Source organism: Peromyscus eremicus, chromosome 6 (assembly GCF_949786415.1).
Source record: "Peromyscus eremicus chromosome 6, PerEre_H2_v1, whole genome shotgun sequence".
In the NCBI taxonomy this organism is placed as follows: Eukaryota; Metazoa; Chordata; class Mammalia; order Rodentia; family Cricetidae; genus Peromyscus; species Peromyscus eremicus.
The window spans coordinates 44,322,741-44,347,707 of NC_081421.1; the positions used below are offsets into that span (position 1 = coordinate 44,322,741).

At 42.7% G+C, this 24,967-nt stretch overlaps 1 protein-coding gene and 1 pseudogene across 4 annotated transcripts in view; one reads left to right on the top strand and one right to left on the bottom strand.

The window, feature by feature from the left end:
• Positions 1–24,967, bottom strand: part of Ift80 (intraflagellar transport 80) — a 114,792-nt gene that overhangs the window by 29,735 nt on the left and 60,090 nt on the right. For 3 of the 4 annotated variants that reach the window (XM_059265469.1, XM_059265468.1, XM_059265467.1), the window contains 4 exons: positions 24,402–24,581; positions 12,252–12,370; positions 7,336–7,410; positions 1,210–1,373 (listed from right to left, as the gene is read on the bottom strand). In XM_059265469.1, the coding sequence (XP_059121452.1) occupies positions 1,210–1,373; positions 7,336–7,410; positions 12,252–12,370; positions 24,402–24,581 (538 nt within the window). The remainder of the gene's footprint in view (positions 1–1,209; positions 1,374–7,335; positions 7,411–12,251; positions 12,371–24,401; positions 24,582–24,967) is intronic. The other variant, XM_059265470.1, reaches the window with a different exon arrangement.
• Positions 16,379–17,068, top strand: LOC131913087 (gem-associated protein 8-like; annotated as a pseudogene).

Below are 24,967 nucleotides of genomic sequence, written 5' to 3' on the forward strand. Positions count from 1 at the left end.
GCAGGGGGAAGGAAATGGATGTAAAGTTTCAGTAACACAAGATGAGTGAGGTCCAAAGCTCTTCAGTGTAACACAGTGCCTATAGGGAACCAGTTACCAATTTGAGAGCAGAGGTTTCGTGTTAAGTGTTACCACAAATAGAAACAGTAAGAGTGCCTAGCATGGGTGAGACTGTGTCTTGCCCATCTCTCTGTCAGGATTTCTGGTAGATCCTCTAATATGTCAATCATTCCCACCCCAGAGTCTTTCTACTTGTCTGTTCTGTCACAGTTAGTGACCCACACGGCCACTCCTTCAGAGCATATGTCATTAGCCAATGCTGGCTTTACATTTGTTTACTGACTTGTTCTTATGTACTGCATTGTCTATCTTGATCACCAAGAAGTTGTATTTTGTACTTGTGTTTTGAACTTCTGGAAAAGTACTTGGTCAATAATATCAATAAAAGTACTGCACTCAATGATATCTGCTTAATAATTTCATCTGTGCAATAGTGATGCCTTAATAAAATAGTTTGATGTACCATGGCATTACAAAACACTGGACATATTTATTTTTTATACATACTAATATGGGCTAGATTTTTACATGTAAGATTAAAACTATTCACACCCTCCTTTTATTTCATTAACTTAAAATATTAGTTGAAAAATACATAAACAAAATAAGTGACATAATGAATAATATTTACCATATTAGTAAATGAATAGAAAGGGAGTATTAAACATGTTTAAAACTTAAGAACTAATACATATTTTGGAACCATAATCTTGAAAAAAGATTCTCTGATGAATACCTAAAGATTTATTTACCACTGGTCTTAGATATTGAAACAACATATATTTGTTCTGTTAGTATAACAATTTTAGTTCTTATTTAACTTGTTTAGAACAAATCATGGAATTCATAATTTTTCCATATAATGCTAACTTATTAATAGATGAAGAGGGCTGGAGAGATGGCTCAACAGTTAAGAGCACTTATTGCTCTTCCAGAGGACCCGGGTTCAATTCCCAGCACCCACATGGCAGCTCACAACTGTCTATAACTCCAAGCTCTGACACCCTCACACAGACATACATGCAGGCAAAATACCAATGTATATTTAAAAAGAGAGAGAGAGAGATAAAGAAATGAAAGTTCATAAAAATTTCATAGCGTTAAAACTGCATGCAAATTTGACATGAAAAACTGTAAAGACAGACTTACTTTTTTCATCAGCCTTGTCTTTGATTGCTATGGTGTCATTACTCAGGGACACGGTCTGTGCATTCAGAATATCTGTTCTCATTCCAGGAAACTTTGGAGAAGAAATGAAGCGCCCTTCATAAGAATGCAAATAGATACCACCACCATCTACCAGAAGAAAATGTCTAAAAAAAGAATCAAAAGGCTTTTTTTTAAACAGGAAGATACTATATTTTATTTCTGTATTAAAGAAGAGTTTATCCTTTGGGGAGAAAATCTAAATCCTACAATTATAATAAGTATATAGATGAAGACTGAAATATTAAAAAAAATTGAAAGGATTTGTTTTGATTTGTTTTCTGGGCTTTTTGTTTTGTTTTTTAAATAGAGGTAGAGAAGAAAATAAAAGTGTCCAAAGTCACAAGCCTATCTACTAAAATTTTTATTTCATTTACATTATGCCCTCAACTCATTTCTTTTCCTGGGAACGAAACCCCATGCAAAGGCAATTCGAAAATCCTCTAGTCTTCTAGTCATGGATGTTAATGTAAGACACCATTTGCTCCATGAAACAGTACAGATATGTATTTCATAATCACCAATTATGTAAAAGATAAAAACCAAGTGCTGGTTAGAGTCAAAACCAAAAATGACTCAAAAAATAATTTCAGTGCCAGCATTTATGAAAGTGAGATGCTTCTGATTTTAAAATTATGTATTAATCATCAGTATGTATTCATATCTAAATACTCATACATTTTTGCAACAGGCATTCAGTTCATTCATATGGTACAGCTATATTCAATGCCCAAGGGTCCTTGTAGTTCATTTTTTCTTAAACATTTTATGGCCAATATAGTTTTCTTTGAAAATTCACATACTATAAACAATAAAGAAAAAAACAAAGACCTCAATGTACAGAAATCAATTCAAAATAGATCTCTACCTGATAAAGATAATAACCACAAACAAGGTATGAATATACCAACATTTTTAACTATTTTTTTTTTCAGCATTGGGGGTTGAACCTGGGCTCTCCATATATGAGACAAGTGCTCTACCACTGAGCCATTCCCAAAACTATTAACTCATCCTGTGTCTGCGCGTGCATACAGACATGCATGTACTACAGCTCACCATATGTGAAGGCCAGAAGACAATATCAGGTGTAAGTCCTTGTCTTCTACCTTGTTTAAGAAAAGAATTCTTAGTACTGTACAGCTGCATACACCAGGCTAGCTGACCCACACATCCACACAGGTTCTCTTAGCTCCCCCTCCAATGTCACCACAGGAAGGCTGGAATTACAGATGTGTGCTACCACACTCAGTTTACTTGGGGTCTGAACTCTCATTTGTGTGGTAAGCATTTTGTCCACGGAGGCATCTCTCCAACTCCTAACTCCTTTTGAATAAACATTTTGTTTCAAATTATTCACTGTTGTTCTTTGTGGGGAACAGAGAGTGGGAGACAGGGTCTCTCTAGGTAGCCCTGGCTGTAAACTTTTTGTGTAGATCAGACTGGCCTCAAATTCAGAAATCCATGTGCCTTTGCCTCCCAAACTCTGGGATTAAAGGCATGTACACATCTGGCTATTATTTAGTTTTAAATAGTATCTATAATGTACATTCATTTCTGTCTACTTATTTTAAAATATACTTTCTAGAAGTATACAGGATCAAAGAGCATATACACTCTTTGGATGGATGTACACTACAACTATATTTGTATTCCTGTTTTCTTAATACTGAAAACAATACTTTTGAAATTTGATATTAAACATCCAAATGTCTAGATACAGAAGTATGTGTTGATTTGAGAATTGCTAATTGCTCTAAGTATAGGTTAGTGGCTAATGACTACCAAGTGTACATACACACTCTGGTTAATACTTAAGGATGGGTATTAATTTAATTAAAATATTTGGTCCTTATGGATCAGTATATGGCCACACATTACTAAACAAAAATGGTATTTTCCAATTTTAACTAAGAGAAACATCATTAATATATTCTTTCTTTGTGTCATTACCAAAAGCATGTTTCTTTTTTTGTTTTTACACTGTACCAAAATCAATTCAGAACACACCAAATACCTCAGCGTGAGACCTGTCACTTTGAAACTGCTGTACAAAACATTGGGAAATTACATTAAGATATGGCCATAGACCAAACCCTCTGAAAAGGCCTCTGATGACCCAGATAGTAATAGTGAGAACTGACAAATCAGGAGGGGGGGGGGGTGGCTATTGGTAAACTGCTCTTCCCGTAGGCATGAGGACCTGAGTTCAAATCCACAGCACAGAAAATGCTGGGCACAGCAGTGTGCTTCGTAATCCCAGCACTGGGGAGGTAAAGACAGGTGAATCCCTGGGGTGCCCTGGCCAGGCAACCTAGCCAAATTAATACACCCCAGCCAGGTTCAGTGAGAGATTCTATTTCAGTATGGTACAGGAAAGCCCAGGAGGCCTCAATCCTACACAAACAAGTACAAGCAACTAAGGAATGCTGAAAGTGGGGGAAACAGTCTTTCCTCAAGGAAAAGCACACCAACTGGTTATCCAACACCAAATGGTCAGCCCTGAAAACATACATACAAGTAACATCATACAGATAGCAAGATGTATTTAGAAATATATGTGTGTGTGTGAGTGCAAATGCACTTGCAGCACAAGCACTATATGTGTGTGTAATTATGTATAATATATACATACACAGGCAAATACACGCAGCAACAATTAATAAAAAAGATCATGAATTTGAAAGAGAGCAAAGAGGGATAGATGGGAGGAGTTTGGAGGGAGGAAAGGGATGGAGAAATGATGTTATTATATTATAATCTCAAAAATAAAAGACATAATAAAAAGTATGGCAGAGAACATTAGATGAAGACACTAGGCATGAACAAATGTGGACATGCACCTGAATGCACCCACTCCTACCTACCTACACACACACACACACACACACACACACACATACACTCACATACACACATATGTGCATGTATACATGCATGCACATGTGCACACACACCACACACACATACATATAAACACCACCATGATCAACACTACAAGCATTTCCTGTCATAAATAAGACATCAGCATTTAAACTTCTCATGAGGAAATACTCTTTCAATGGGTAAACATCTCTGACTATATAATAAGATCAGAGGCAGGCAGTAACTACACTATCTTTTACATAATTATTTATACCATCAACACATACTTAAACTATGAACATATTCAATAAACTTATAAATAATATATAAATTTATTTGGAACTGTTGGGATAAAAGACAGTTGGGAAGTAGGACCTTTAGATAGCTGGTCTCTTACCTTCTGAACAGCAAAATGACTTGTATTTAAAAATTACAACATAATGAAAGCATGTTTCAATTTCATTAAACATGTGACAAAGCTCGATGTTGCATTTCCTTGATTACTCAGGATCATCTTTCTGATGACCATGTTCCTCAGTAACTAAATGACAGTTTGGATCCTCCTGAGAATCTGCTGGAGCTTAGAAGAAGACAAGACAGCCACCGCACTGTGCCTTCGACTTGCTCGTCAGTCCCCTCCCTGCCTGCGACTGTAGCAGCCACTAGTGCCCAGAGCATCAGGTCCTGCTCTGGTTTATTTACAAAAGGATCTAGGCTGGAAAACCTGCTAATGAGCAGTGATAGGAGAAGAGAGGAATAAAGGGTGTGGTTCTGGTGCAGAGGTTTTATATACGTCTGTTTTAGGTAAATAGCAACTACATTTCCACTCTTCATTAAGTCTTATTGTATAGCTTTTCTACACTTGACCTTGGCCAAAATGTGTAGAAGCAATTGTCTACCTTTTCTAAGTTTCATCTCTGATTTAGTAGGGAATCACTGTACTTAATAAAATGATTGACAGTTTTTATTTTTTAAAATTGTGGCTCCTGCCACTTCCTAAATATAACACCAGTAGCACAGACACTTAAAACAACAATTAATAAATGGGACTTCCTGAAATGGAGAAGCTTCTGTAAGGCAAAGGACACAGTAAATAAGACAAAACGACAGCCTACAGAATGGGAAAAGATCTTCACCAACCCCATATCTGATAGAGGGCTGATCTCCAAAATATATAAAGAACTCAAGAAACTAGACATCAAAATAATGAACAATCCAATTAAAAAATGGGCTGTAGAGATAAACAGATTCTCAAAGGAAGAATTTCAAATGGCTTAAAGACATCTAAGAAACTGCTCAGCATCTTTAGTCATTGGGGAGATGCAAATCAAAACAACTCTGAGATACCATCTTACACCTGTCAGAATGGCTAAGATCAAAAGCACTGCAGACAGCTTATGTTGGAGAGGATGTGGAGCAAGGGGAACACTCCTACACTGTTGGTGGGAATGCAAACTGGTACAGCCTCTTTGGAAATCAGTATGGTGGTTTTTCAGAAAATTGGAAATCAATCTTCATTGAGACTCAGCTATACCACTCTTGGGCATATACTCAAGGAATGCTCAATCATACCACAAAGATATATGCTCAACTATGTTCATAGCAGCATTATTCATAGTAACCAGGACCTGGAAACAACCTAGATGGCCCTCAACTGAAGAATGGATTAAGAAAATGTGGTATATATACACAATGAAGTACTACTCGGCAGAGAAAAACATTATGAAATTTGCAGGCAAATGGATGGAACTAAAAATATCATCCTGAGTGAGGTAACCCAGACTCAGAAGGAAAAACATGGTTTTATATTTAGGAAGTGGCAGGAGCCACAATTTTAAAATCTTCATAAGTGGATACTAGATGTAAAGCAAGGGATAATCAGACAACAACCCACAACTCCAGAGAAGCTAGCTAACAAGAAAGACCCAAAGAGGGACTCATGGATCACCCTGGGAAGGGGAAATAGTTGAGATCTCCATGAGTAAACTGGGGATGAGGGGTGGGCAATGGAGGGTAAAGGATAGGGGATGTGAACATAAGGGAATGAGATGGTTGAGCTGGAACAGGGATGGAGGGGGAAAGCAATGAAAGAGATACCATGAGGGAGACATCATGGGGATAGAGAGAACCTGGGTGCTAGGGAAGTTGCTAGGAATCACCAAGGATGACCCCAGCTTGGACTACTAGAAATAGTGGAGAGTGTGCCTGATCTGAACTAGCTTACCCCAGTGATCAGACCAGTGAATACCTTAACTATCATCACAGAGCTTTTCTCCAATGACTGATGGAAGCAGACACAGACATTTTATTTTCAGTATCTTTTTAAGAATATAAAGAAGTTCTAAGAATAAAACATTTCATTATCACTGATCTACTTTGTTTTTAATTCTTAAACATATAACAGAAACAGACTTGTAGTAGGTAGCTGTTCCAGCTTTGATCTGCAAGTACTACCCCCACTGAGTCTTCCATAACTGTCACGCCTACAAGGCGGGGCTGAGACAGGAGCACTTAAGATCCAAGATCCAGATGTGCTGGCTCTCTTGGTTCCTGAATCCTGGACACTGGAGGTAGATCGAGCAGAGTTCTCCAGATAACACTGCTGGACTGCAGTACACCTTTCCTAGACCCTGTAACCTATCCCTTTATTTGTAAGTTACCCCACAAAATAAACCTCCCTTTCAACTATATGGAGTGGCCTTAGTACTACAACCAATACAGACTGATCCCAAATGATGACTATACCATTTTGTGAGATTTTTAGAAAGATGTATTTTGCCAGGCATGGCGCTGTACACCTTTAATCCCAGCATTCAGGAGGCATCACTGTGAGTTTGAGGCCAGGTCTACAAAGTGAGTTCTGGGACAGCCAGAGCTGTTACACAGATATACCCTGTCTCAGAAAAAAGCAAACAAAAAACCCCAACAACCTTAGATATGTATATGCATGTTTTGCCTGCATGTATCTAAAGGTATGACATGCATGCAGTTCCCATGGAGGCCATCAGAGAACACTGGATCCCCTGGAACTGGAGTTACAGATGGTGTGAGCTGCCATGTGGATGCTGGAGATTGAACCCAGGTCCCCTGAAAGAGCAGCCAGTGCTCTTAATCACTGAATCATCTCTCCAGCCCTTATGAGATGTTTTAAAGAGTGTTTTACTGCTGCATGAGGTATCCAATAGTTAAATATAAACAAATTACCTTTCTGCCTGGAGAATTAAACTAACAGTTCCTTCTTTGAGATCAAATATAAGTGGTGTATTCCAGTTCTTCGTACTAAAATATGAATAAAAAAGACGTTCATTAGCATTTCAAATACTAAACACATTTTAATAATCAAGCAGTTACTCATCTTAAATGGTAAGTTTAATTTCATAAGTCATCACATATATATTTCTATTAAAGCACCTGACAGATTACTCTAAGATTATTCACTCACATGTCTATATCCTAAACTAAAAAGCAGAGATTCTGTGTCCCCAGCAACAGTACATAACAGGCTTTCAATAAAAAAGCACTCACTGGAGTTGCAGTTCATGAACTTAGGAATCCTAAGAACAGCCCTTATCCGGCTGGCTATTCCCTCTGTGTTTGGGCAGCCCATCTAACATCTCTATTCTGAGAAACAACAGCATAGCATAGGATACCATACTGAGGATGGGTTAGGCAGACCGGGATTAAATATCAGGCTGCACCATCTCAGTCACGTGACTGTAACAAGCTTAGCTTCTGTAGACTCAGAGCTATATAAGTGTCTAACAAACTGCCTGATATAGATCGGTCACTGAACAAAAGAATGTCATAAGAGCACGATGGCACCAGGTGCAGTGGCACACACCTTTAATCCTAGCACTCAAGAAGCTGAAGCAGGTGAATCTCTGAGTTTGGGGCTAGCCTGGTCTGCATACTGAGTTCTAAGCCAGCCAAATCCACATAGTAAGACCCTGATCCACCCCCACCCCTAAAAAAAGAGAAAAAAACAAAAATAACGCGTTGAACATTTTTTACCTATAGCTCTTCTAGGGTTTTGTTGGATTAAAACAAAATTATTCCTGCAAAGTACTCTATAAATGTAAGCTATGACCATGCTTACTCAATAAAGTGACACATAGATGCACAAATAATTCCTTTTAATAGGATAATATGATTCAAAGACTTGGGAAGCCAAACAAGAAAACAATCCACAGAACATCAAGCCGCACGCTGGCTTCTTTCTTGACTCTCTGTTGCCTCTCCTACTTCAGCACTCCCGATGTGACCACGGCCTCTCCTACTTCAGCACTCCCTATGTGACCACGGCCTCTCCTACTTCAGCACTCCCGATGTGACCACGGCCTCTCCTACTTCAGTACTCCCGATGTGACCACGGCCTCTCCTACTTCAGCACTCCCGATGTGACCACGGCCTCTCCTACTTCAGTACTCCTGATGTGACCCCCGCCTCTCCTACTTCAGTACTCCTGATGTGACCCCCGCCTCTCCTACTTCAGTACTCCTGATGTGACCCCCGCCTCTCCTACTTCAGTACTCCCGACATGACCCCCGCCTCTCCTACTTCAGTACTCCTGATGTGACCACGGCCTCTCCTACTTCAGTACTCCTGATGTGACCCCCGCCTCTCCTACTTCAGTACTCCTGATGTGACCCCCGCCTCTCCTACTTCAGTACTCCTAATGTGACCACAGCCTCTCCTACTTCAGTACTCCTGATGTGACCCCCGCCTCTCCTACTTCAGTACTCCTAATGTGACCACAGCCTCTCCTACTTCAGTACTCCTGATGTGACCACGGCCTCTCCTACTTCAGTACTCCTGATGTGACCACGGCCTCTCCTACTTCAGTACTCCTAATGTGACCACGGCCTCTCCTACTTCAGTACTCCTGATGTGACCCCCGCCTCTCCTACTTCAGTACTCCTAATGTGACCACAGCCTCTCCTACTTCAGTACTCCTGATGTGACCCCCGCCTCTCCTACTTCAGTACTCCTGATGTGACCACGGCCTCTCCTACTTCAGTACTCCCGACATGACCCCGCCTCTCCTACTTCAGTACTCCTGATGTGACCCCCGCCTCTCCTACTTCAGTACTCCTGATGTGACCCCCGCCTCTCCTACTTCAGTACTCCTAATGTGACCACGGCCTCTCCTACTTCAGTACTCCCGATGTGACCCCCGCCTCTCCTACTTCAGTACTCCCTATGTGACCCCCGCCTCTCCTACTTCAGTACTCCTGATGTGACCCCCGCCTCTCCTACTTCAGTACTCCTGATGTGACCACGGCCTCTCCTACTTCAGTACTCCCGACATGACCCCCGCCTCTCCTACTTCAGTACTCCCTATGTGACCCCCGCCTCTACTTCAGTACTCCTGATGTGACCCCCGCCTCTCCTACTTCAGCACTCCTGATGTGACCCCCGCCTCTCCTACTTCAGTACTCCTGATGTGACCCCTGCCTCTCCTACTTCAGTACTCCTGATGTGACCACGGCCTCTCCTACTTCAGTACTCCTGATGTGACCCCCGCCTCTCCTACTTCAGTACTCCTAATGTGACCACGGCCTCTCCTACTTCAGTACTCCTGATGTGACCCCCGCCTCTCCTACTTCAGTACTCCTAATGTGACCACGGCCTCTCCTACTTCAGTACTCCTGATGTGACCCCCGCCTCTCCTACTTCAGTACTCCTAATGTGACCACGGCCTCTCCTACTTCAGTACTCCTGATGTGACCACGGCCTCTCCTACTTCAGTACTCCTAATGTGACCACGGCCTCTCCTACTTCAGTACTCCCGACATGACCCCGCCTCTCCTACTTCAGTACTCCTGATGTGACCCCCGCCTCTCCTACTTCAGTACTCCTGATGTGACCCCCGCCTCTCCTACTTCAGTACTCCTGATGTGACCCCCGCCTCTCCTACTTCAGTACTCCTAATGTGACCACGGCCTCTCCTACTTCAGTACTCCCGATGTGACCCCCGCCTCTCCTACTTCAGTACTCCCTATGTGACCCCCGCCTCTCCTACTTCAGTACTCCTGATGTGACCCCCGCCTCTCCTACTTCAGTACTCCTGATGTGACCACGGCCTCTCCTACTTCAGTACTCCTGATGTGACCACGGCCTCTCCTACTTCAGTACTCCTGATGTGACCCCCGCCTCTCCTACTTCAGTACTCCCGACATGACCCCCGCCTCTCCTACTTCAGTACTCCTGATGTGACCCCCGCCTCTCCTACTTCAGTACTCCTGATGTGACCCCCGCCTCTCCTACTTCAGCACTCCTGATGTGACCCCCGCCTCTCCTACTTCAGCACTCCTGATGTGACCACGGCCTCTCCTACTTCAGTACTCCCGACATGACCCCCGCCTCTCCTACTTCAGCACTCCTGATGTGACCACGGCCTCTCCTACTTCAGTACTCCTGATGTGACCACGGCCTCTCCTACTTCAGTACTCCTGATGACCCCCGCCTCTCCTACTTCAGTACTCCTGATGTGACCACGGCCTCTCCTACTTCAGTACTCCCGACATGACCCCCGCCTCTCCTACTTCAGTACTCCCGATGTGGCCCCTGCCTCTCCTACTTCAGTACTCCCGACATGACCCCCGCCTCTCCTACTTCAGTACTCCTGATGTGACCACGGCCTCTCCTACTTCAGTACTCTCGATGTGACCCCCGCCTCTCCTACTTCAGTACTCCTGATGTGACCCCCACCTCTCCTACTTCAGTACTCCTGATGACCCCTGCCTCTCCTACTTCAGTACTCCTGATGACCCCCGCCTCTCCTACTTCAGTACTCACGATGTGACCACGGCCTCTCCTACTTCAGTACTCCCGATATGACTATGGCCTCTCCTACTTCAGTTCTCTACATCTGTCCTAACTGTGAGGTGGTGATAGTGTACACTGACTCCAGTTCTCTACATCCGTCCTAACTGTGCAGTGATAGAGTACACTGACTCCAGTTCTCTACATCCGTCCTAACTGTGCGGTGATAGTGTACACTGACTCCAGTTCTCTACATCCGTCCTAACTGTGCAGTGATAGAGTACACTGACTCCAGTTCTCTACATCCGTCCTAACTGTGCGGTGATAGTGTACACTGACTCCAGTTCTCTACATCCGTCCTAACTGTGCAGTGACAGTGTACACTGACTCCAGTTCTCTACATCCGTCCTAACTGTGCGGTGATAGTGTACACTGACTCCAGTTCTCTACATCCGTCCTAACTGTGCGGTGGTTATAGTGTACACTGACTCCAGTTCTCTATATCCGTCCTAACTGTGCGGTGGTTATAGTGTACACTGACTCCAGTTCTTTACATCTGTCCTAACTGTGCGGTGATAGTGTACACTGACTCCAGTTCTCTACATCCGTCCTAACTGTGTGGTGGTGATAGTGTACACTGACTCCAGTTCTCTACATCCATCCTAACTATGCAGTGGCAATAGTATACACTGACTGCCAGTCAGTCTCCACTCACAGCACAATGGCTTAAAATTGGTCACTGTGTAAGGTCTTATATCATCATAATCACAACCTGCAAATGAGGTCTGTCTGCTTCCAGAAAGCTCATCCAGTGCTTATGAGCACACACTGATACCAAATGTGTTCCAAACTTTCAGCCAAGTTCTTAGTACATTACCATTATTTGCCTTCTAAGAAGGAGGGCACTGAATGCATTTTCCTTCACTCTTTCTGGACAACTTTGTGTCCTCAGTGCACATTTATGGTTACTATAACTCCATGTCCTTACTGAATCCTTTCAGCCTGCTAGCCATCCTGTTACAGTGATCTGCTGGCTTCCTTCTGGCTGTCCTAAGCCCTGGGCTTTGAGTTAAAATTATACCAAAGTCTTTACAACTGCAAGTAAACACCGTATGACATGAGATACTTCCAGTTTTAAAGTGAGTATTAATCTCCGAAGCACAAACTTCTTTACATCTATTTTCATTGCATATAGCTCAGAGTTTTACCTCATTTTCCACTCTAAAATATGGTGCTAACCAGTAAAGTTTTGAGAAAGTTAAGGTTAAAGCAAACTGTATTGATATGAAAACTTAAAAAATAAATCCCTCATCCTGACAACAACTCTGGATTTTTAGGAAATACAAGATGCTTACGAGAACACGTAGCACTGGAGGGACGTTGAGACGACTAAGTGTGCATGGTTCAAAGACGCTTTGATAACCCTGTCTCGGAACTCCAGTAAGTCCACAGCATCATTGAGAACATTACGAACCTAAGCAAAACAAGAAGAAAAAAAAGGGAAAGAAAAGAGAGGAAAAAGAAAATAAAATCAACATTTAAAAAAATCAATAAGCTAGTAAGAGTTTAATATGCATGAAAAATTCAGTGTACCCTTAGTTAGCTAAGTATATAAAAAGATTCATCTAGGCATAAGCTGATATACTTTGGTATAAAAGTCAACTAAGAAAGTAGAGATACAAAAAAAATTCTGTTAGAAATAAATAGAAAAGACCTATAAGGATTTTTAATCTTCATGCCAAAGCAAGCGATGCAGGAATGGGATGAAGTTAAAAATGCTCCAGCACTGAGACGCAGTTAGAGGAGGGTGACATATAGAAGTTGGAAGGACACCACATGATTTCTGTCCAAAAGAGAAAGAATATCTCCTTTCTGCTTAGACTTTACTTCAAACTTCAAGTTCTAAAAAAAGAGATACAATTGCTTTCAAAATCAAAAGTGGAGAAGGTATCGGTTTTATTTTATGTTTTTTTTAATGTATAGTAAAGAAGCCAAACCACAGGGGGAAAGTCCTTCCATAGGTAAAAACAGGTTAAGAAGCCGGGTGTGGTGACGCATGCCTTTAAGCCCAGCACTCAGGAGGCAGAGACACACAGATCTCTGAGTTCAAAACCAGCCTGGTCTACAGAGTGAGCTCTAGGACAGCCAGGGCTCCACAGAGAAACTCTGTCTCAAAAAACAAACAAACAAACAAAAAAAAAAAAAAAGCACACCTGCGAAGGGGAGATTCAAAACACTAGAGAAGAGAGTAATCCCACTCTGTGCACAATGTCCTACAGGAGTCTTGAAGTTGCTTCAGTCCGCCACAGCTAGCACCTTACATCCAGTCACTGAGCTCCTGAGCTGGCCTATCCGGAGTCAACCAACGTCATTATCTTGTATCCTGATAACCAGTCCATCACCACCATTACCCTACAGCCTCTTTTCAGGGTCTTGAGCTGACCTGCCCATTCTTCACGTCTGACCTTTGGTACCCTGATGGTTAGTCCTTCTGGGAACTAATCTGCCTACACTCATCAGTGCTGAATCTGGGCAGTCACCACTAACCACTGGAAAAGAAGCTTCTCTATCAGAGCTGAGAGTAGCATGGACCCACTGAGTATTTTCTGCTCCATTCACTTTCCTGGAGATTTCATCATTTCATTTTCTTTACAGCTGAATAAAATTCCATTGTGAAAAAAAATCTTACAAACATTTATAGCAGACAAGTTTTCAAGGATTTTAGCATTTAACCGTATTGGTCAAAAGTTCTGAAGTCGATGGACAAACTATAATAATCAAGGAAGAGTGTGGATGAGTTAAGCTCTCTAAGCTCTGGGTGAGATCAAGATGCATGAGGTGGCAAGCGTACCCTGAGGTAAAGAAATAAGGAAAACAATGTAATGATACCTGCAAACTAGTCACTCTTGAAATTCTCCTCAGAATGTTACCATTTTTTTCAAAAAATAATAATGCAAAGCATTAATTAACAATGAAAAGAAAGGACAGGAGGCCATTCTTCTAAGTATGTCTTCAGATTTCTGTGTTCTGAGTGTTTGTGGCCCCCTCAATTCCTGTTGTGGGATATGCAGGAAATCAATTTATGCCTTTTAAAAAAGAGGCGCTTGCCACTTTCCAATGAGGACACAGCTAGAAGTTTCCAGCAATGAGACAGAGAGTACCCTATTTGGACACTACATCCACTGGCATCTTGGTTTTGGATTTCCCAGCTTCTAGAACTATAAGGAAAAAAATCTGTTGTTTACAAGCTACCCGATTATGGCATTCTATAAGGCCGCCTGATAGCTTAGACAGCATGCTACATATGTGCTCCCCAAATATCATCATGACACGAGATAGCAAAAATGCATGCACATACACTCTTGGTTACAGCATTCTCAGTTCTAGAATCCTGTCTCAAGTATATATATAAGCAAAACTATGGAACAACACCTGTGCAGGCTGCTTCCAACAGCACTCAGTAACAGCAAAAGACTAGAAACAGCCCGCATAGCTGCCAGCAGCTTGAATAAACCACTATGCATTTCCACATGCTGTATAGTTGAAAAACAAAATGAAGAACTATAAAGTGGCAATACAAGATACAGATAGTATGTTCAGTATGTTATCTTCCATCCAAAAATGAAAGAAAATGCAAAAAATGACTCTGAGATTCTATCTTACACCTGTCAGAATGGCTAAGATCAAAAATGCAAGAGACAGCTTATGCTGGAGAGGATGTGGAGCAAGTGGAACACTCCTCCATTGCTGGTGGGAATGCAAACTTGTATAGCCACTTTGGAAGTCAGTGTGGCAGTTCCTCAGAAAACTGGGAATCGCCCTACCACAAGACCCAGCTATGTCACTCTTGGGCATATACCCAAAAGATGCTCAATCATATCACAAGGACACTTGTTCAACTTGTTCATAGCAGCTTTATTTGTAATAAGCAGAACCTGGAAATAACCTAGATGCTCCTCAACTGAGGAATGGATAAAGAAAATATGGCACATTTACACGATGGAGTATTACTCAGCTGTTAAAAACAAGGACACCATGACATTTGAAGGCAAATGGATAGAACTAGAAAATATCATCCTGAGTGAGGTAACCCAGATGAGCAAGACAAACATGGTATGTACTCACTCATAGGTAGATATTCACTGTAAAATAAAGGATAACTATGCTATAATCCACAGCCCCAGAGAGGCTAGGTAACAAGTAGGGTTCATTGGGGGGACATCAAGACCTCCCTGGGAAGGGGAAATAGAAGAGATTTTGTGAGTGTACTGAGGGTGAGTAGGGATGGAAACATGAGTGGTCAAGTTGGGGGGGTGGAGGGAGAGGGTACTGAAAGAGACTACTGGAAGGGGTGGTGCATTTCAGGGTGAGGTAAATACCTGGTGCAAGGGAATCTCCCAGGAATCTTCAAGGAAGAGCCCATCTTAGACTCCTAGCAATAGCAGATACGTAGCCTGAACTATCACCTATGAACAGATTGGTACCTAGCCCAATTGTCATCAGAGAGGCGTCATCCAGCAACTGATGGAAACAGATGCAGAGCCACAGCCAAACATTAGGTGGAGTTCAGGGAACCCCCCAGAAGAGGAGAAAGGATTGTAGGAGCCAGAGAGTTAAGAACATCACAATAAAATTCACAGAATCAACTAACCTGGGCTCATAGGGGCTCACAGAGACTGAACCGACAAACAGGGAGCCTGCACGGGACTCCTAACAGTGGGAACAGAGGCTATCTCCAACTCTTTTACTGGCTTTTGGGACCCTACTCCTCAAACTGGGTCACCTTGTCCAGTCATAATACACAGGGAGGTGCTTTTTCTTACTGCAACTTGATATGCCATGGTTTAATGATACTCATGGGAGACCTGTCCTTTCTTAAACAGATACAGAGAAATGGATTGGGGGAGGGGACAGAGGGGAGGTGGGGGGGAAGCTGGGAGGAGAGGAAGAAGGGAAGACTGCTGCTGGGATGTAAAATAAATAAATAAATAAATAAATTATTTTAGAAGAAGAAGGAAGAGAAGGAGAAGAAGAAGAGGAGGAGGAGGCAGAAAAGGAGGAGGAGGAGGAGAAGGAGGAGGAGGAAGAATAAAGAGCAATTGGCCAAAGACATAACAATTTGAGCATTAAACTAGGTGTGGTGGCACACTTAGGAGGCAGAGGCAGGACAATCTCTGAGTTTGAGGCCAGCCTGGTCTATAAAGTGAGTTCCAGAACAGTTTAGTTACTAGCACTCATACTTGGGTGTCTCACAACCTCCTGTAACTCTAATATCAGGGGATCCAACACCCTCTTCTGGCCTCAAAGACACTCAAATATAGGTGCACAAACACACATACACATAACTAAAATAAGTAATTTTTCAATGAGAATCTCGCCCCCCCCCCCACTGAGAACTGGGCCCGTGGTTCCCACGGCTTGAGATCTGCAAGCTGTATTCTCACAAGTGCCACTTGGACTTCTGCAATCAGAGACAGCAGCAATGACATCAAAATGGAGGACTGCTGCATCCCGGTATTCTCACCCAGTATATGGCAGATACTGGCAACATTACCATCATGCACTTGCTTGGATGTGAAGCCACCAGAGTGCCTACAGAAAGTCCAGGGATTCCTATCTCACTTCCCCATGGTTCTCCCCTCATGGAGTTCTTCTCTGGAACTCTCTTGCTTATGAGGCTGGACATCTTTCAAGTCCATCACATGGCCTAGCAGTTGCACATCTCAAAAGCTCTGGACAACCTCTGCACGACAGCAGTAGGACCCAGGCATCTAAGAAGATGAAGCTCCGCATGAGGAGGAAGGGCTGGAGTCAGTTTCAGATGATGAAGCAGAATGCGACCTGAGCAATACGGAAATCATGGGGGAACTCTGCCAGGACTTTGCAGAGACCGAGAGGCCCAGAGCAAAGCAGCAGTGACAAGCAGCAGCTTGACGAGGCGCAACTGGCTGACTATGTGAATGCTGACCACGGCCTGTCCTACAACTACCACCAGTCAGCAGAGCCTCCATCTGAGAGGCCCGGGGAGCAGCACCAAGCCGAGATGAAGGGCTTATATAAGGACAGTTCTCCCAAGATCCTGGCCATGGAGGCTGCTGTGCAGCTGAGCTTTGACAAGTACTGGGACAGAAAGCAGCCAAAATACTGGCCTGTCACTCCCCTGAAGTTCTGAGTCCTGGGCACAGGGTCCCTAGGGAATGCCTCCTGAACACAGATCCCAGCCTTTCCCTCTTTTGGATGTATTCTCTTCATCTCTCCTGGACATCTTTCAGAGAAAGAGGCGTGTATACCAGCAAGGTGGATACAATCTGTCAGTCACTTAGAATTCTGTCAGCAGGAGGTATACCGTTGCCAACACAAGGAAATGTGTTGACACAGAGTGGTAATGGTATGCATGGCACTGCCTCTTCATTTGCTCTCTAATAGTCCAGTGCACTGAGATTCTTGCCTAGAGATACTGTCCAGTGGTTTGCATTTTTAATTTCCTTCCTGGAGGTCACAAAAGCCTTAAGCCACGTGTCATTCCTTTTTTTTTTTTTTTTTTTTTTTTTGAGACCACTTCTCACATAACCCTAGCTAGCCTCAAACTCTTAAATCCTCCTGCTTCCACCTTCCAAATGCGAGCTTACAGGTGTGTGCCCCATTCTGGGCTCTAATCCACATATTCTCTCTCTGAAGATGATGCAAGTGTAGAGTAAGACAAATGCCACCTGTCACTCAGCGAGGTGTCAGCCTGCATGCTCTATAAAGACCTGAGAGTAAATATTTTGGGCTTGGTGGGCCATGTGGTCTGTGTCATAACTGCCTAACCCTGTCTTTATAACATAAAAACAGTCATAGATACTGAGTAACAAATGGATGTGACTATGTTCCAATAAAACTTTATTTGTAAAAGACAGGCCATGGACTGGATTTGATCTACAACTACTGCTGTAACACAGTGAAAACTGCCAAACTGACATTATTGTTATCATGTTTTCTGTCCAGAACTTGAATGTCAAACAGAATTGATAGCAAAGAACAATAATTCCAAAAAGAAAGAAAGGAAGGAAGGAAGAAAGAAAGACACCCCATCTCAGTGGGGCTTGGTAGACCAGACCTTTAATCCAAGCACTCGAGAGGCAGAGGCAGATAGATCTGTGAGTTCAAGGCCAGCCTGGTCTACAGAGCGAGTTCCAGGACAGCCAGAGCTACATAGTGAGAGCCTGTCTCAAAACAATCACAAAAATAAAAAATGAAAAAGAAATCTCACACAGCAATGTCTTGTGATGAATTTTAAAAAGTGTCCATTACTCTGTTCAGTTCAAGGCTTTCCCAGGATTAGTTCCCTGACACTTCCTCACAATACTTAGATGTTTCAGTTTGACATAAATAAAATTTCTGCAATCCTCTATTAATCCCATACCTGCCTGGGCCAGCAGCAGGAGCTACACTTCTTTTTCTTTCATGTCCATAATCTCCGTTAATCCTCTACGACTTGCTCTAGGAGTTACTCTTTCTTCACAAGAAATGAAATGACTAAAAATCAGCTCTTGAACTTTGGCTGCTAATAAACATCAAATCTGTACTCCGTGCCAAAATTAGGTGAACAGCAAAGAAAAGAAGGCAAGCTTCCCAGGAACCGCCTCATCCTCTACGCCAGTCCCCTTTCCCTCCCAGGCCCTTCTTCCAGACGGAGACAGCAGCTTCCTCCTTGGGAACTAACTACCTGTTGACATGCAGCCTGGTGTATAAGACCTAGAGGAAGTATTCTCATTCTAACCTGCTATGTCTCACGAAAGCTGACAGTAGGAGACAGAAGCCTGTTACTGGGAAGTAGCAGCTGCCAGGTCAAAGACTGCATTTAACAGTAACAACTCAACATGATCTCTAGTTTTTGACTAAGTAAAACACAGTCAATCACAATTCTACTGCACATCTAAGGAAGCAATAAAACTTCAAATCATGCAAACAAAAGTGATTGTTCAGTCTTTACGGAAATCCTGTCATCTCCAACAAAAGAAAGTAATCTGCTAAAAAGTATAGTCCCCAGTAAAAGAATCCTCCAAAATATCGAAAATGTTCCTAATAGAAAGGCAAACTGGAGTTGCGAAACTGACCAAGTATATTAGTGTCCTTTTCTGCTGTTGTGAGACTCAAAGGCAAGGGGTTTATTGCAGCTTACAGCTCAAGGGTACAGTCCATCATGGCCAGGAAGTCAAGACAACAGAAGCCTGAAGCCATTGGTCACCCACACCCAACATCGGGAAGCAGAGTAATGACTATATTCTGGGTTCAGTTCACTTTCCCTTCTTACTACAGTCTAGCATCCCAGCCCGGGGAAAATGGGGCCACCCACAGCGAAGGGGTCTTTCCACCTAAATTAAGCTAATGAAGATAATCCCCCCAGGCATGTCCAGAGGCCCATCTACCGGGTGACTCTAGATCCTGGCACACTGACAATTAACACCAATCATCACACCAAACAATAAACTCCACTGTGAAGTGTCGGTTCATAGGGAATTCTAGTTTGGCTGGATTTATCGTGTGGGATTGGTGGTGGCTGTGTGCTGCCTTCTCTTCTGCCCACTTCCATCCTGTTTTCACGGGAGCCACCTTGTTTCCTGTCGTTATTGTAATCTGGGAATATGAACAAAGGAAAGGGGGGGGGAATAATCTGCACTTTTAATTTTAGTGTGTCATTGCCCTGGAAGTAGAGTTACAGATGGTGTCAATCACCATGTGGGTGCTGGGAATCAAACTGGGGCTGTCCTCTGAAGAACAGCCAGTGCTCTGAACCATTGAGCCATCTCTCCAGTCCCTAAATCTGTATTTTATTTACAGTTTTGAAGTGCAGAAAACTGGAGCTAATCCAGTAAGTGGGTGAATGTTGAGTATCTTCTTAGAGCTTTTGTATTTATTTTTAGTGTGTGTGTGTGTGTGTGTGTATGTGTGTGTGTGTGTGTGTTTATCTTGTGTACCATGTGCATGCAGAAGCCCATGGAGGTGAGAGAGACTGTCAGATCCCCTGGGACTAGAGTTAGAGGTGTTTGTGAGCAGCCATGTGAGTGCTGGAAATCAAACCTTGGTCCTCTATAAGAGCAGCCAGTGCTTTTAACATTGAGCTAACTCTCCAGGCCCTAAAGTACCTTCTTCGGAGAATGAATATGGATTTGTTTTTAATCATATGTCGAATGGACTGAGTAGCTAAGTGGTGCATACATGAACTGTACATGCACTTATAAGGTACTGATGTGAGGCAGGCAGCTTGGAAGACTGCCCCTGTGCAACGTCTCCACTTGCTACGGATTGGACCTAGGAGCTTGCTGCTACTCAACAGACTAAAGCAAGTGATATGTCACTTTTGATCTCAGGTTATGAGAAATGTGACTTATGTCTGGCCTGTAGCCTCTCTGGCTCCTCTCATCTGCTTGCTCTGCCAAAGCAAGCTGCCAAGTCATGAGCTGCCATGTGGAAAAGCCAAATACACAGCACTGAAAGAAACCTGTTGATGACCAACAAGTAACTGAAGCCCTTAGTTCCAAAGCCTCTAGTGAAGTAAATCCTGCCAATAATGTCACTGAGCTTGAAAGTAAATGGTCCTTCAGATAAGCCTTAATCCTACCCACACCTTCACTGTATCATCGAGACTCCGAGCCATCCATGCTAACAAACCCACTACTCATTCCCACTCACAGGGACTGAGAATGTTTGTTCCAAGAAGTTTTTGGCTTTTCATGTAAGAACATGCAATGTCCCCCACACTGGCTATGGTAGTTTGAATGTAAGTGTTTCCCATAACCTCATAGAGAATGACATTATTATGAGATTTGGCCTTGCTGGAGTGGGTATGGCCTTGTTGGAGAAAGTGTGTCACTGTGGGGGCGGGCTTTGAGGTTTCCTATGCTCAGGATACTGCCCAGCATCTCAGTTGACTTCCTAGTGCCTGCAAGATGTAGGACTCTCAGCTCCAACTCCGGCACCATGTCTGTCTGAATGCCGCCATGTTCACAGCAATAGAAACCCTAACTAAGACACTAGCCCTAGGGGTGGCACTGTTTTGAGAGTCTTGGTGCCTTTAGAGCATAAGGCCTGGCTGGTAGATACAAGACTGTAGATGCAGGGCTGGAGAATTTCAGGCCAGCTCCACCTCTGCTTAAGCTCTCTCCTTCCTGACTGCCACAGCAATGTCACCAGTTACCTTACAACTCTGCAGCCACACCTTCCCTGCCAAGATTCTCTCAATCTCAATCTCTCTCTCTCTCTCTCTCTCTCTCTCTCTCTCTCTCTCTCTCTCTCTCTCTGACTCAAGAATGCCTTGATTTCCCTTGAGAAGCCATCCCTTCCACTAGTCTCAGTCACTGACAGTTCAGCCGAGGCTGACGTTCCACACACACACACACACACACACACACACACACACACACTCACTCACTCAAATGCAAACCGAGCATGTCAGACTGAAAGTTCGGGCCCCTGCTGCAATTCTTAGAAGAAATGATAGACTTGAGTTGTTAGGATGTAACTCTGGAACTACCAAAGGCACAAAACAGAGAAGGCCTTTCTTAAAATGAAGCCAATTACAGGGAAAAGGAGACAAAAAGAGGAAGTAATGAAGTCCTGTTGATATTATTTGATCCACTGAAGCAGTAATGCCTCAACTCAGCCTATCTCCTGACTTTACATAAACCAACCAATTTCTGCTGTTTCTAATTTCTCACCTTAAATTAATTTGTGTTGAACGTATGGGATGGTTTGAAGACACTAACCTAGGAGGGCCATGAGAACAGAGAACAAGTTGTTTTATCTGATGCTACACCCCTCCTTGCTTAGCCTTATACCTGGAAAGCATAAGTCAGAAATAGTCACTGAATAAACGAAGAATATTATCCTAACAAAAATACTGAATGGGTCCAACTTAACAAAAATGCAATGTTTTATAATCACAGTATAAAACCCTTTATAAATTAAAAGGCTCTAGAATTCCATTTAATTTATTAACTTTTCCTCTCAGGATAACTTGCATTTAATAAGCTATTTAAAAGACTCCGTATGTAAGCTTACATGAACGTTATCGAGTCACTGAGATGAGCCTTTCTTATTCCAAATTAAAGCCATCTAGAAGCACGCCTATGCTCTCAGGAGAGTTTCATAAATAACTCTAGAACTTTTCTGATAATGCTATACTGCCTAGACCTCATGCACACATGAATAAAATAGTTCTGTCCCAAATCAATCGGTTAAAACTCTCAATGCGATCTTTGTCCTGGAGACAATGCTGTGTTTTGGTTCCAAGTTAAATAACAGAAATGCATTTTTATGCCATCACTTTGATACAACTGTCAGTCTGCAGGAAGTTCAGAAGACAAAGGGGAATGTCTATCCAGCCCACGGATTGTATGGGTCTTGGCTCAGGAGAGTGCTTGCCTAGCAGTTTATAAGGCCCTGGGCCAATCACCAGCATTGGAAAACAAAAACAAAACAATGCACCATAGGGATGCAATCAGCAAAGTCCACCTTGTGAAAAACTCTGGGACACATTATCTGACTTCCTTCCTAAGAAAAATATGTAGTAAGAAGAAACAGAGAGATGGGGGGAAAAAAGGGAAACTACAGACCAACACCAACTTAAAGGCTGCACCAAACCCACTATAATCACTTGAACCCTGACTCAAACAAACTTTAAAACTGTAACAGCATGGAGAAGACACCTGAAGATGTGAGCATCGTGTGGACAGTTTCTAAAATTAAAGAGTTATTATTATTGTTGTTGTATGATAATAGTATTATGGTTGTATTAAAAGAGATGCCCTTATTTTTAAGTTCTATAGATTGAACATTTATAGATGAAGTATGATGTCAGAATCTGCCTGAAACTCGCTGCAGAGGTTGGAAAGCAGATGTGCCTGTGGATGGGGCAGCATGAATCCCCAGCTGATGACTGCCATGGCTGGGGAGCAAGGATAAGGAGATTCTATATATTACTCTCGGCTTTAAAAAAAAGAAATTGTTTTCCACTAAAAATTTCAAAAGAAAAAATCATCTAGAGCAAATAATCTAATTATTGAGTCTGGTGAACATATTACCCACATTTTAAAATCTTGATCCTTGAGCTAACGAAGTCCTTTAATAGGTTAAACTCATAATATATGCTTCTAAACTCTTACAGGAATTAAAGTCACATGACTATGAATACAGAAGCTAGAAGCAGCTGATGAGGATGAGAGGCTGAGGAGGAGGTAGAGTTCCTCTTTCTTTGGCCAAGGATTGTCATGGGTCCATAGTCCCGGCACTCCAGCTCCTCCTCATGCCTTTCTTCATCTGAGTTTTGATAGATTTGATAGACACTTATTCCATGCAAGGCACTGAGCAGTGGTGGCCCAGATGGAAGAACCAAACAGGGCCAGAGCACCCAGTCCTCAGCTGCTTACAACTCACCCACCGACATTCTCGGATCTATAACTAGCCCCTTCCTTCTCCCGCTGACATATCTCATTTCTGCAAATTAACCACAAAACATTCCACTTCCGATTGACACACTAGCCCCCAAATATGCAGTTGGTGTATTAAATATTCCCAGATAAAGGAATGCGAAGACACAGGAGGAGGGGGTCACTCTGCCTTTCCTACAAACTTGCCCTCAGCAGTTACAATAGAAAGTTTCTGACCTTTCACTGGAACAGGTCAAAGACCCTTCATGAAAAGTGTCTTCACAAAAGGGGTGTGTGACAGCCCTATCTGAAAGCAGAGGGACATGGAGGAGGATCTGTACAAAGCAAGCCTCCTGATTCCCCAGTCCATGGCCATTTGATCAGATCTTTGACCCTATCACTTTTCTCCACAGCCGTCTGCTCTTCATCAAACCTATAACACCATGTGAAACTTGCATTAAACAATGTGAATGCCAGCTGGGAGGTGGTGACACTCGCCTTTAATCCCAGCCCTCGGGAGGCAGAGGCAGGCGGATCTATAAGAGTTCCAGGTCAGCTACACAAGGCTACACAGAGAAACCCTATCTCAAAAAACAAAAACAAAACAAAACAACAACAAATGTGAAATATGAATGCTTGTTGATCTGTACTTTGTCACAGAGGCCTCAGTCAGAAACCTGAATATAGAAAAAAAAAAAAAAAAAAATTCCCCTCCCTTATACTGCCTAAATGCCCAGAGCAATTTCCTAAATCTTCCCCATTTTGACTTACCTTACCTAATTTTTAAAAAGCAATTTTAAAAAAGGTTAAGTGAATAAAAACTTTGAATTTAACCCTGTCAGTAAATAGCAGGTTGGGCCTGCCTTGGATGAGCTTCTGGTGTGAAATCTGACATATTAGTCTGACTTTTTCCGCTTGCCTTCCTTAACTGCAGCGACATTCCCTGAAAGCTTCAAATGTCACTAGCCCATGCCTACAGCTAAGGTACTTTCAATGGTGCCTGGACAGCCGTGCAGTCAGTGTGGCCGACAAAGACGATCCTCTGCTCTGTCTAGGGGAGAAGCAGATTCAGTCGACTCTGGAACACGATCATACCTGCATGGTCCTTCTCTTCGTCAAGGTTACCTGGAAGTTCCTCCACTCCCAGCGCTGCTCCACCACGTGTGCAAAGACAACATGGCTGTTCCCACAGGCCCCAGCGATCTGAGTGCCGTCAATGGACCACGCGATATTAAATATGCTGCCGGTGTTGGGTTTTTCTAAAGCATATGACCACTAGATGAAAAAATGAAGAGGAGGGAAAACTGATTTATTACCAAAACAAAACCAACAGAACTTTTAAATTGGGCACACATTATATACTAAGATACTAAGGTGATTTTAAAGAATGTATTTGGGGAGCATTGATAGTTTTATTTCTTGGAATTTAAATATTTGCAGCGAAGCTAATGGTAAGATAAATGTCTCTTCGGAACACACTAATTCCATTAAGGAAGGTATTGATGTCTTAGAGTAGTGGTTCTCAACCTGTGGGTTGCAGCCCCTTGGGGGTCCAACGTGTCTTTCACATATCAGATATTTACATTACAACTCATAACAGAAGCAAAATTACAGTTCTGAAGTAGCAATGAAAATAATTTTATGGTTGGGGGTCACCACAA